The sequence below is a fragment of the Camelus ferus genome, chromosome 7 (assembly GCF_009834535.1).
Source record: "Camelus ferus isolate YT-003-E chromosome 7, BCGSAC_Cfer_1.0, whole genome shotgun sequence".
In the NCBI taxonomy this organism is placed as follows: domain Eukaryota; kingdom Metazoa; phylum Chordata; class Mammalia; order Artiodactyla; family Camelidae; genus Camelus; species Camelus ferus.
In genome coordinates, this window is record NC_045702.1 from 25,183,754 (window position 1) to 25,198,055 (window position 14,302).

Below are 14,302 nucleotides of genomic sequence, written 5' to 3' on the forward strand. Positions count from 1 at the left end.
GTGTTGAGAACAAATAGTGGATGGCAACAGTGGGGTCAGACAGATGGCAGAAAGGCTCCTGCAATATTTTCCAGGCAAGAAGATGGGAGCTCGCTCCGAAATAGTAGTAAGTAGCAGAGGCAACAAGAAGTGATAGGTTTTGAAGATCTGCATTTGCTAATGCATGGGGTGTGAGATATGAAAGAAAGAAGGAGTTGACAATAACTTTAATATTTCACCACATGCACCTGGAAAGCTGGCGCTGCCATTTGGGGCCATGGAGGTGACTGCAGGAGGAGCTCAGGCTTGTTGCTTCTCTACTGTTGTCAAAGACAATACATTGGAACATGAGAAACACCACGTAATTCTTCCAGGTGGCTTGATTAGCTAGAGGAATGAGGAAGGGGCTGAGGATAGTTAATCCCAGTTCAGTTAAATCGAGTATTCATCAAACCAAGACTCTTGAAGCCAAGGCCAATTCATTTTGCTCCAAAGAACAAAGCAGGAGGGAGAGGCCCCAGCCCCCATGTCCTCTTCACTGTCACCTGTCTTACAAGAAGGTCCTCTCTCAGCCAGAGTGTCCTCCCTCGGGCTGGGGGTGGAGGGAGCGGCTATCAGGCTATTCACTCTTCTTGAAGTGGGGTTTGATCAATGGTGAGGTCCAGCTACATGTTCATAGCAAGAGTGGATGTGTAATAACCAGAAATTGGAGTCACCTCTCAAATTTTTATTGAAACAGGGACGAGGTACAGGTCTTTGAGTAGGACTTGGGGTTTCTTATAATCCTTTTTAATCCTGCTTCAGCCTCAGGAATGAGAATCTGTTCACCATCACCCTCCATCCAAGGAATGTTCCTTCAGTAGCAGGGGTCACTTCCAATTTGCTCATTGACTCCCAAGAAAAATCCAATACTTATGGATAACTTTTCCTTAATGGGTCAACAAATTCTTGTACTTAGTGAAGCAAAATTAAATTATTCTAAAATAAAACATCCGCTGCTGTGTGAAAAGTGTGTCTAATTTTCTTGATCCCAAATACAGTATTACTAACCTACTTATCTTTAACTTTTTCTTAGTTCCCCCTTCTCTAAGTCAAGACACTCTTCAAAGCAAGACCCTAAAAACCCTGACCTCGATTTTGATTCTTCAGAAACCCTGTGTATGCTACCATGAGAATAAAGATTTCATTTATAAATTACAAAATGACCAGCTAGTGGACCTAAGTCACACATTTTTATTCCTCATTTGTCCAGAAGGGCTCTTTCTTGTGTTTACCCAGATGCAAAGGAAAGAAAGAAGCTGATTCATTGTATCCAAAATAATAGATTACATCATGAAAAACTGGGAAGGGATATTGGAACTGGCATGCTGTATGTTTTAACATAATGTGACTATATAACATATACACGGTAGTATTTGAATTCATTTGAGACTTTCTGTGCCCACTGTCTTTCTCTGGAAGGAGATTAAAGGAAGATCTAAGAGGCTAAGTTGAAAATAGACATATATATGAAAATGAGAGAGAATACAAATAAGTGAAAACGTAGGCACACAGACTGATGGTCAAAATATGCAGTTTATTGGGTACAATCTCCTCAGACTTAGGTTTACTCGCCTCATTTTCTTCTATATAATAGAAATATTATAGGGTTTACAAGCAGAAAGAAGATTGCAAATTACAGTTGGGAAATTTTGTCTTCAAAATTTATTAGACGTTCTATACATCTTTGCTTTCACTAGCCAGGTCGAGGAGGAAGGGCTAATTTGCATATCACAAGGATGCTCCTGGCTTGCCCTGGGAGGAGCAGGCTCTCCCCAGCCAGAAAGTCTTTTTAAGATGTCAAAACATCACAAGTTTATACTGTATATCACAGGGAAATGCATTCAATATCTTGTAGTAGCTTAAGGTGAAAACAAATATAAAAATGAATAATTGTATACCAGAAATTGACACAACATTGTAAACTGACTGTACCTCAATAAAAAAAATTTTAAAACATCATATTAAAAATTAAAAATATATACAATACACATAGAAAATAAGGAATTCCTAAATCCATCAAGTTAGAATGTCCCAGGAAGGGGAGGGAGGTAGTCATGGAGGAGACTAACCCAATTTTTTTTGTCTAGGTGGGCAAATTTTTCCTCTTAAGCATGATTTATTTCTTAATAGTAAAAAGAAATTTTTAAATATCTAGAGGATCCCAGAAAAAAAGGAAAAAACATTAAAGCCTTCTATCTCTTATGCTCTTTCCACTCAAGGTTAAAACAAGATGAAGAATTACATGCCTAAAAACAAACCATAAAATGCAAGTTCATCTGTTAAAAATAAATCTCATTTCATACAACAGTTGCATGTGGTTTGTCAACAAATGACTATTCCCTAGATAACTTGCATATTAGAGTTCTTAACTTTTAATTTTTTCACTTTCAATTATGAATGTCTAAAATGAGCAAAGATGCTAGCACAAAAAAATAAAAAATTTCAAATGATGATTACTCATGGTTACATACGATTATTCAAATCTTGGGTTTTTGTTCTTTGGGTTTTTTGTGGGGTTCTTTCGGAAGGGCAAGGGAATAATAGGGAATTAGGTCATAAATTACTCCTTGGAGAAAGACATAGTCAGCAAATGTGAGATTATCCATAATCCTAAATCTTATATGAACCAAAGGAAGGAATAGAGGAGGAACTTAGATCTGTATGTTTATAATTTTCATGAGTCTGGAATTTTTCTGACCATTTTTTTTAATAGACTTTATTTTTTTAGAGCAGTTTTAGGTTTCAGCAGCAAAACTGAACAGAAAGCCCAGACAGCTCCCAGTTTACCTCTTATCACCTCCCCAGGCCCACCCCACCCCCACACACATACAGCCTTCTCCACTATCAACATCCTGCCAGGGACTAATAAATACATTTGTTACAATCAAGGAATCTGCACTGACACATCAGTACCACCACCCAAAGTCCACAGGTTACATCAAGGTTGACTTTTACTGTTGTACATTCTGTGGGTTTTGACAAATATATAATGACATGTATCTACCATTATAGTATCATACAGAATAGTTGTCCTAAAAATCCTCCATTTTCCCCCTGACCCTTGATAACCACCGATTGTCCATAAGTTTGCCTTTTTCACAGTCATACAGTTGGAATTACAGAGAGTATGTAAGATTTTCAAATTAATTTCTTCCCACTTAGTAATATGCATTTAAGGTTCCTTGATTTCTTGTCATGGCTTGATAGATCAAATTTTTTAGCACTGAATAATATTTCATTGTATGGATGTATTACACTTTATTTTTCCATTTTTCTACAGAAACTACCATTATTATTTAAAAATAACTCCAAATGTTTCTCTATTCCTTCCCCTCTCCCCCATCTCAACTCCTTCAGGGACTCCAATTACATGTCTATTTGAAGATGTTTTCCGACAATGTTCTCTCTGTGTCCCTGTTTCTGTCTCTCTCTCTCTCCCTCTGCCCTAGATATTTTTCTCCTCTCCTCATTTTGTTTCAAATACATTCCACTGTTATTTCTTCAAGTTCACTGATCTTTTCATCTGCAGAATCTAATCTGTAATTTTTTCAGCTATATTGAGATATTATCGACATATATCTAAGTTTAAGGTGTATAACATAATGTTTGCTACATGTGTATGTTGCAAAATGATTACCACAATAAGGTTAGTTAACATCTGCATCCCCTCATGTAATTACCACTTTTTGTCATGATAACATTTAAGATCTACTCTCTTAACAACATTCAAATATATAATACAGTATTGTGAACTATAGTCAACATGCTGTATGTTAGATTCCCAGAACATATACATCTTGTAACTGAAAGTTTATCCCCTTTGCCCAAGATAGCCCCATTTTCCTCATCCCTCAGCCCCTGGCAAAAACCATTCTATTCTTATTTCTATGAATTTGGCTTTTTTAGAATTCACATACGTTATATGATACAGTATTTGTCTTTCTCTGTCTGACTGATTTCACCACCAGCGAAATCTTTAGCAATCATGATACTATATTGTGCCAGCAACTCTACGTGCCCTAAATAACATTCGTGTTGAGGTCCTCTTTGCCTGCTGGGATAAGAGTGAGTCAGTCCAAACCCCATCTGATCACCTGTTTCTCAGACCACTCCTAGTACCATTTATGTTTGTTCAGACTTACAAAAAGCAGACACCAAAATAGTACCAGATACACAAGGAATTTATTGGAGAAATGCCTGTGAAACAAACAAACAAAAAGGATGAAACTAGAGAAGACAAAGATAGAATCCAGACTGAGACTTGACCTCTATGAAGGGATGGAGGGAAGAAAGAGGATTAGGTTGGAAGATTCCGGTGCAGTTCTGAGAAAGTTCTGGCCTGAAGGAACAGTGACCTGGAGCCAAAGTCACAGTTGGGAAGTCCCCCACCTCACAGGAATGGATCTGCACTATTTGGCCTTCTCCCTCTGTGCACTAGGTGAGCACAGCCCATGGGAAGCACACTTGCAAATGTGTTTGTGGATCCAGAAGGGTAGACACTGGAGCCACCAGTCATTACGTTCCCAGCAGCACATTTTCAGAGCCACAGCCACCGCAGCTCTTTACTGGCTGGTCTGTGCAAATGCCGCCCTCCAGAGTTCTGCAAGGCACAACCCCTAGACGTCTCTGATGCCTACATATCTACCACACATGTTCACTCTGTCTTTAAATTCCAACATTTCCATCCCTCCCTCATTCTCAACTCATGGGCCCTTGCTTCCTACATCACTAAAAAGATTGGCATAATAAGAAAGGAACTTCTACATGCTATCACCACATATATGCTTCTTTTCCTCCTGCTATTAGAGGGGGGAAATCCTTATACAGCAAAGGTCAACTCCTCTACTTGACTAGGTCCCACTAGCTTGTCTACAAAGGACAAAGCTCCTAAAGGTAGTTCTCTCTCTCTCTGCTGCTGCTGCCACTGCATCACCATCTTCCTCTCCTCCACTAGATCATTCCCAGCATATAAAAATGTCCTGTGATGTATGAAGGTTTGGGGGAAGGGGGCTGGTCCTAGCAGGATAGTGGCATGTGTTTGGCATCTTTACTGTTGAGAAATGATTGTTTTCAAACTCCAGGGACATAGTCCCAGCACAGCCTCTCTTGCCTCTACAAAGAGGGTTTTGGCAGCCTGTGAACAACTCCAGATTCTGAGATGGGACAAAGACCAGGAGGCTTGAGAATGTCTGTCCTCTTCCTCTTCAATTCTTACTCCTGCCTTTTTCTTCATTTCCCTGCCTTTCCTTGTTGCTATTTTCATTTTCCCGGTTCTGTTTTTTTCCCAGTGCCAATCCTTCAGTGGTACAGATGTACCCAAGTCACCAGGAGGGTTGGCAGCACTGTGGGCACCCAGGGCTGGCTGATGAGTTACTGACCTTGTCGCTGAGAAACCTACAGAAGGTAACCAAGCAAAGGTTTCTCACAGCTCCTCCATTGTGCATCCAGCTCTCACTCTCCATTATCACATACTTTTATTAAAGATTTATTCCAAAACCTCTCACTAAAGTACTCAACCTCTGAAAATATTATAACCCCCTAAACTAGAACAAGGACATTTTCACAGTGGGACACCTTTTATTAAAAACAGAAACAAAAACCTCACTTCTTTTATATTTTGAGAAAGTGTCAGCTGGGGCCCAGGTTGTGCCTTTCATTGGAGTCAGAGAAATCTGTTTACCACTGGAGCTTTCTGGGGAGTGACCGCACGGTAACCTGTACGTCCCATGACCTGAGTCATCCCTACGCTAGAAGGAACCAGGCAGGATGTATATTTAAATCAATGATTCTCAAACCGTATCAAGCATTAAGATCACCTAGAAGGCTTATTAAGATTCGAGTATTGGGTCGCAGAATCTCTGATTCAGTAGATCTGCGGAGGGCTCAAGAACCTACATAACTATTTTCTAGGAGATGCTAATGCTATTAATGCAAAGGAGCCATGGCTCTGGATATTGCAAGAGAGGAGTGTCTCTGAGGGTGGAGTTTATCTTTCTGCCGTAACCCCTCCCAGCTTCATGGACTTAGTATAAACTAAGTCCGAGGGAGAGACACAAAGTAAAGAAAACATCTCTGAGGCTCTGGAATGGTGCTTGGCTCTTGTTTCCCTCTAGTTGAATGTCACAGGAGAGGGGAGAGCTATTCTCCTCCACGTTACCACGGATCACCAGAGGCTCTGAACCTTGAGTGCTGAAACCTTCTAAGGCATCAGAGACAGTGCCTGGAAAGAGTGATGAGAACAGGCCGTGCCCAGTGGAGTTACGCACGTCGCCTGAATCCCGGTTGTTCTGCTGTTGATGGTGGGATGGTGGAGCGTCTCTAACTCCTTTTGGTCAGCATTTTGCCTCAGGCCTTTGGATGGCATCATTTTAGGATTAAATTATAGTTCTTGTAAATTCCATAATCTGCAGTTTGCGAGTTGACTGGGTACATGCTCCCAGGGTTTCAGTAATGTGTACACTCAATAAGTTGGAGACTAAACAAATTAATGCCATGATTCTTATTTAAAGAATGAGATAAAAAGCAAAGGAAAAAAATCATCTTGCTTCAGGCTGCACAGGTTGGTGGCAGAATCAAAAATAGAAGACAGAATGAGTTCAGATCCTGTGCTTGGACCACATTAGTTTCTATTAGATACTCTTTCAAAAGGCTGACCATTTGGGAGTTGTTGCCACATGACAAAAGATCAATTTTGAGTGTTCCTGGAGGCTAGTAATACAAGGAAGAAAATGCGTTTGGCTGATTGGGAAACACCTGATTGCAGCGTTTTTTGTTAAATCTGGGATAGCTTTAACAAGGGTCAAAGGCAAACCTCAGTGACAAGCCTGGGGGGAAAGGAGTTCTATTTTTCAGGAAGGGAATTACAAAAGGAAGGCAGGTAAACAAAACACGCTATTCATTTTAAGGTGAGGATGAAATCATTTTTTCCCCACAGTCTTCAAGGATGAATGCAATTTTTTCCTGTGGACAAAAGAATCTTCCTTTACTATATGTAGGTGCAAAAGTAGGTTTAAGTTACCTCCAAAGCTGAATTATCTTTGGATTGATAGAACACAGAGATGCTAAAAGAGGTCCATACAGTATATGTCTTCATAGGATCTTCAAAGACGGCTTTGTTTAGAAGCCACAGTCCTACATTTTGTATAATGTTCAGGCTCTAATGCTATTAGATAATTAAAACACACATGGAATCAGTGAATGCTTTGAAAACACTGATGTACATAGCATTAAATATTTCATTTGTAGTCACAGGAATGTTGTGGCTTTTCCAGCATATTCAATATACCAGAATTTTGGATCATATAAGAATGGTCTGCATATTCACAAATTTGGAAACTAAGAAAGCTCCAGCAAAATCCATGTTCTCTAATGGCACTGAGGGATAAAATATATCTTACAAGGGCCACTTTCATACATGGATTGCATAGCATATAAAATTAAGAGCTCATTTCACCCTACAAATGATTTTCAAAGTAAAAATGCGTGTAGCGGTTTTGTTATTCTCACTACACAGGCAGGTATCTTCTCCACAGAGGCGGTGCCAACGGAGTGTGTCTGAAATTGAGCTGCCGTTTAGAATTAGGTGGGGTGATTTTTAAAAATCCTGATACCCAGTCTACACCCCAGATAATTAAGGCAGAGTATTAGGGATGGCAATTAGGCCCCAGTTATTGATTTTATTTATTTTTTACAACTTTATTGAGGTAGAATCATGCCTATTTCATGTGTACAATCTAGTGAGTTTAGACCTAGGCAAACACTGGTGATACCATCACCACAGTCAAGGGAATCACCATGTGCAACACCTGAGTTTCTTTGTGTCCCTTTGTTGTTTTGTTTTGTTTTTGTGGGAAGAACATTCAACGTGAGATTGACCCTCTTAACAAATTTTGAATGCATAGCACCATATTGTTAACTATTGATACTATGTCGTATAGCAGATCTCTAGAACTGACTCTTCGAGCACAAGTGAAGGTATATGCCCATTGGATAACAACACTCCATTTGCCACCACCCAGCTTTTTGCAACTACAATTGTAGTCTCTGCTTAAAATAGTCATATGAGTTTGACTCACTCATATAAGTGTAATCATGAAGTATTGGTCCTACTGTGACTAGCTTAATTCACTTAGGATAATGTCTTCCGGATTCATTATGCAGTCACAGATAGCAAGATTTCCTTCTTTTTTAAGGCTGAATAATATTCCTTCATATGTACATACCATGTTTTATTTATCCAATCATCTGGTGACAGACTTTTGGGTTGTCTCCACTTCTTGGTTGTTGTGAATAGTACTGCAATGGACACGTGAGTGCAAAGTCACTTTAAGATCCTGATTTCCACTACTGGGCATGAATCTGGGGGAAACTCTAATTCAAAAAGATACATGTACCGTAATGTTCATAGCAGTATTATTTATTATAGCCAAGACATGAAAGCAACCTAAATGTCCATTGACAAATGATTGGATAAGGAAGATGTGGTATATGTGTATACACACACACACACACCACACACACACACACACACACACACACACACACACACACACACACACAATGGAATACTACTCAGCCATAAAAAAGAATGAACTAATGCCATTTGCAGCAACATGGATGGAACTGGAGATCGTCATACTAAGTGAAATAAGTAAGAAGGAGAAAGATGCTTATATGTGGAATCTTAAAAAAACACGTTACAAATGAAATTATTAACAAAACAGAAGGAGACTCACAGACGTAGAAAACAAACTTATGGTTACCAGAGAGGTGAAGAGGAGGGTAGAAGGATAAATTGGGAGTTTGGGATTTGCAGATACTAATTACTATATATAAAATAGGTAACAACAAGGTCTTACTATATAGCATAGGGGACTATATTAAATATAATGTATATGTATAACTGAATCACTATGTTGTACAACAGAAATAAACACGGCATTGTTAACCGACTGTATTTCCTGCTTCTAGAATCTGCCTGGATTCCTTGGCTCATGACTCTTCCATAGTATCCTCTCCTTCTCTGAATCTCACCCTCCTGCCTCCTCTCATGAAGACCTTTATAATTACATTGGGTCCACCCAGGTTTCCAGGATAATCTCCCCATCTCAAGATCTTTAACTTAATCACATCTGCAAAGCCCCTTTTGGTCCATAAGGCAACATCTGCACAGGTGTTGGGGATTAGAATGAGAATATTCCGGGAGGGGTGAATATTCACATTATTTTACCTACGATGTAAATAAATGACCACATTATATTAACAACTGTTGAAGTCACATTGTTGAGTACACATTGTTTAACTTAGGATCCATGTGCCAACCCGTTGGTCCAAACACTGATTGATAATGCACACTCACAGCAGAGCACATCATGGGACCCACTCTCCACAATATCACATTGGATGTATTAGAACTCATAATCACCATTTGTCCATTTGTCTCATTCAGTTTTCTTAAAGGGAGTTCCTTTTTGTTTGATTTTGTTCTTTTGGGGGGGGAGTAATTAGGTTTATTTGTTTATTTATGTATTTTTAATGGAGGTACTGGGGATTGAACCTAGTACCTTGTGCATGCTAATCATGTTCTGTAACCACTGAGCTATACCCTCCCCACCCTCGTCTTACTCAATTTTGATGCAGCTGTTCCAGTTACACACCCAAGTCACAAGTTTTTCCCTAAAAAATAGCTGCCTATTTGGGCACATTTATATTTTAGCATCTTGGCCAATTTCAGTTTTTGAATGACAGGAATACAATCACATGTGTGCATTTCTCTCTTAGGCTAGGACGCTGGTTTTATGATTTTCAAGGCACCTACACTTGTAATATAATAGGACACATGGTTCTCTAGTCTGCTCTCCTTGTACTCATCATTCATTCAACAGGCATTTTCTAAGTGCCTACTGTGTGCTGTAGTGTTCTAGGCACTGAATCAAGGGACCCCAAAAATCGCTCTGCACGATTCATACGTACATACAATAAAACCAGCCTTTAAACTCCTGACCCCAGGGAACATCAATCACCAGTCTAGGAACTCATTTTAAATGTCTCACATTTGAACTTTCCCAAATAGTATCCATTGGTCACTATCACATAGACGGTGCGCCTGCCGGGTGCAGTAGGGCCAAGCCTTGAGGGTTCCCAGAATGAGGCAGTGTATCCAGGAGAGAGCACTGCCTAGCGCATCCAGGACAGGATGGATGTTAATGCTATGACTGCATGTTTCACTTACCATCATTTCTTATCTCATCTTTCTCCCTCCTTATATCTGGATGCATCTCAACCAATTCACCTTTTAATTGCAAACTATTATGTTATAGTCTTACTTTTTAAATTTCCTGATTCTTGCAACTTCCTGGAATTCTTGGCCAAGAACTCAGAGCAGATGCTTTCTAATATTCTGTTTCCTAGTGTAATTTTTTAAATTATGGTTTACCTATGCATCATGAGTTCCAGAGGTTTCTTGTTTTACATTCAAGAATTCTAAGCTTCACGTTGGATTCCTTGTGTTTTTTCTTCCTTGAATGATTAAAAGTCCGTACAGACTTGGTGCTTATCACACATAGGATCAATGACTTTCATTTTGTCTCCCTCACCAACTAGTAATTAAAATAATTATCTTCTCAATTTTGAAGCCACTAATTAAATATGTGATGTCTATATGGTGTAGTTTTCCAGAACTCATTTCCTGAATTCATCCTCTAGTCTGTCTGTAGAGCTATGGATTCCTATATATTGAGACCTTTAGAAGTAATGTATAGTTTTTTCCCTTGTCCAAAACAGCTTCCAAAGACTACAATTACCATTTTCATGTTCCAAGATGCCACACACCACTATGCATTCACTTCATACCAGTAACTTTGGATACTTGGAATGATGGTCCCAGAATCGAGATAGAAAAAAAGCTTGCTTCATGAGAGTCCTATTGTAGTTGCTGGGGCAACTGCAAATCAAATTTGCCTCATTGAAATTACAAAGGACAGAAGGGTAAGGGGTTAAGCTTCTAAGTCTTCTCAAACAGCCCAGAGCGTGAATACAGGGCTGCGGCCCCAGGGATACTGGCTGCTCAGCTTGGGCTCAGAGCCTGCAGGGATGAAGCTCCGAGCAGCGGGAGCACATTGATAGGGGACGGTGCGCCCAGCCATGCTGCACGGCTGGAAAGGGAAGTCGCTGCCAGGGGCCGTACCCTCAGCAGGTGCCTGACAGATCAGCCCTTCCTCGGGTCAGACTTGCTTGCCAGCCCACAGGAGACACTTCCAGAAATACCTAATGGGGACTTTACAGAAGGCTACAGTTTTACAGAACCAGATTGCACCAGGGTCAGGGGCATTTGAAGTTACCACCATCAGTGATTCCATCACCATCAGGCTGGTTTTCAGAGAAGGGGAAGTTCAATGATAATAAATACATAAACAAACATAGAGAGCAAGTCTCCTAGGCTGCTCTATTCATTAGGCTTAATGTTTAAAAATTGTCTCACTAGTGGTAAGGGGTGCAGTGACAGAGCCTCACCCTGTAAGGGAAACAAAAAGCAGTAATAAAAAAAATGAAGTAGTGCCACTTGCTGCAACATGAATGAACCTAGACATTACTGTAATAAATAAGTCAGACAGAGAAAGACAAATATCATATGATATCACTTATATGTGGAATCTAAAAACAGAGGATGCAATGAACTTATTTACAGAACAGAAACAGACTCACAGACATAGAAAGCAAACTTATGGTTACCAAAGAGGAAAGAGGGGGAGGGACAAATTAGGAGTCTGGGATTAACAGATACACATTACTATATATAAAACAGATCAACAGCAAGGTCCTACTGTACAGCACAGAGAACTATATTCACTCTCTTGTAATAACCTACAGTGAAAAGGAACCTGAAAAAGAATAGATACATATGTATAACTGAGTCACTGTGCTGTACAACTGAAATTAACACAACACTGTAGATCAACTATACTTCAGGGTTTTTTTTAATCTAAAAAAAAAAACCAGTGATGATAATAGAACAAGAACAATTCCCAAAGATACAGAAATAAAGTATGTGCTCAAGGGGCTGGAGTCAGAAGGACGCCAGCCAAGGAGGCCACACCTTAATTGTAGGGAGCTTGGTGGATGCTGTGCAGTGATTTCTCTGAGTTGAGGAATTCAATGGGCAGCAAAGAAAGTGGCCCATATTGAGTGAGGATACTTGAAGTTCTCAGGTTCCAGAAATTTTGTGGGTGGAATCTCAGAGCAAAGGCTTTCTTTATTATTTTTGATTTACACTCACATTTTGGTTAGTAGCATTCACCCTCAGCTGCTGTGGAAGCCAGCGAGACCGGGTTTCTGAAGTTGACTCTGTTCCAGAACTCAGCGAGCAGTCTAGAAGCTATTACCCAGGACATGAATGGACAGTAAAGGATTTCTCTTTCCTGTGGTTCAAATTTCAGGTTAAAGGAGAGAAGCTGTCATATAAAGTAGATGGAGGAATAAACTAAAGATACCTCAGGCAGATAAAGAGGAAATAAACAACATGGTTATGGTTATGAAATAGGGATGCCTTTTATAGGAATAATCAAATCATTGCAGAAGCAAGACTCCACATTCAAACAACATTTCCCTGCATCCAAGCCTAATTGCAAACCAGCAAGCAAAGCGTAAGCAAATGCTGTAGATAGGAAGATGGCAAAGTCAAACATCCGCCAGAGACATTTTGCATCCAGAGGGGAATATCTTCTTGCATGAAATTCTAGTAGGGCCGGGAACCTGGTCCTTACCTGGAAATCGTTGCAGGGTTTCTGAGTCTGTGCCTGGGAAGCCTCTTTGGATTAGAAGGATGATACCCATCCAACTCACTGTCTTCTGCATAATCGTCTACATGCTTGAGTCCTTGATAATAATTGTGCAGAGCAGCTTAACTGCTGTGGTGCTGGGCAGAGAGTGGGCGCAGGTTAAAAGGCTGTCACCTGTGGACAAGATTCTCACTGTTCTGGGCATCTGCCGCTTCTGTCAACAGTGGTCATCGATGCTGTTCAATTTCTGCTCCTACCTCCACCCTAACTATGTATTTTGGTACTTGGCAATCGTCTGGGAATTTACTAACACTTTCGTTCTGGTTAACCTCCTTGCTTGCTGTCTTCTACTGTATCAAAGTCTCTTCCTTCAGCCATCCCATCTTCCTCTGTCTGAAGCGGAGAATTGTGAAGTTGGTTCCTCGGCTGCTGCTGGGTTGCCTGCTGATTTCTTGTCTGTCAATCATCTTTTCAGCTACGAGGCATCGCATCACGATTCAGTTAAAGTCTATGAGGCACTTTGCTAGAAACAGCACTGTGATTGAAAGACTTGAGACATTTCAGCGGGATTTTTCCATATATCAGCAAGTGGCAGTGTTGGTTATTCCTTTCCTCCTGTTCCTGGTCTCCGTTGTCTTGCTCATGACCTTATTGTCCCAACATCTGAGGCAGATGAAACATGGTCACACTGGGCACTCCAGCTCCAGCCTGAAAGCTCACGTTACTGCCCTGAGGTCTCTGGCCATCTTCCTCATCATCTTCACATCTTATTTTCTGCCCATACTCATCTCCATCATAGGTACCCTCCTGGATAAGAGGTCCTGGTTCTGGGCCTGGGAAGCTGTCATCTATGCTGTAGTCTCTATTCATTCCATTTTACTGATGCTGACCAGCCCTAAATTGAAAAAGGCCTTACCAGTAAGATGCTAGGACTTAGAGGCTGCCTGAGGCACAGGATACAAGAAGACCCCTGGGCAGAAGAGAGTTTGTATTGATACAACTAATACCAATAACCCAACTGGCATGACTCTTGACAATCCCCTGTGTGACAGTGATGTACCATAAACGCAAGCTTCATTCTCTCCCCACAGCCATCTCCCTCTAAACGAGCATCCATTCTCTATTCTATGCCACCCCTTTCTTTTCCTTCCCACACTCTCCAGGTTGGTCCTAACTTTCTATGACTTCCCCATCCCTCCTTAATCCACTCTACCTCTGGAATCTGACTCCCAGGATATTCAGCACAAGAGATCCAAAATCACGGTGTCCACATTTTATTTTTATTTTTACCCATTTCATGACTGCCAGTTCTTCACATATTAACACAAACCCCTTCCTCGCAAGAATGTATTGCCCACAATCCGAATGCTCTCCATATCTAAGCCCTCGCTTTACTTTCAAAACTTTAGTCAGGAGAAGGTCTTGTATCTTTCTCTGCTGCTGCTGCTTCTGGACTTTCATTTAATTATATGAATTTCCTCATTTGTGTCTCTTCCAAATTCTCC

At 40.5% G+C, this 14,302-nt stretch overlaps 1 protein-coding gene across 1 annotated transcript; it reads left to right on the forward strand.

Annotated features, from left to right (window-relative positions):
• Nucleotides 1-12,841: 12,841 nt before the first annotated feature.
• On the forward strand, nt 12,842-13,787 carry TAS2R16 (taste 2 receptor member 16). The gene is given in 2 exon segments (XM_014558502.2): nt 12,842-13,107; nt 13,109-13,787. Coding segments are annotated over 2 exon segments (885 nt in total). The 3' UTR covers nt 13,728-13,787.
• Nucleotides 13,788-14,302: the final 515 nt, after the last annotated feature.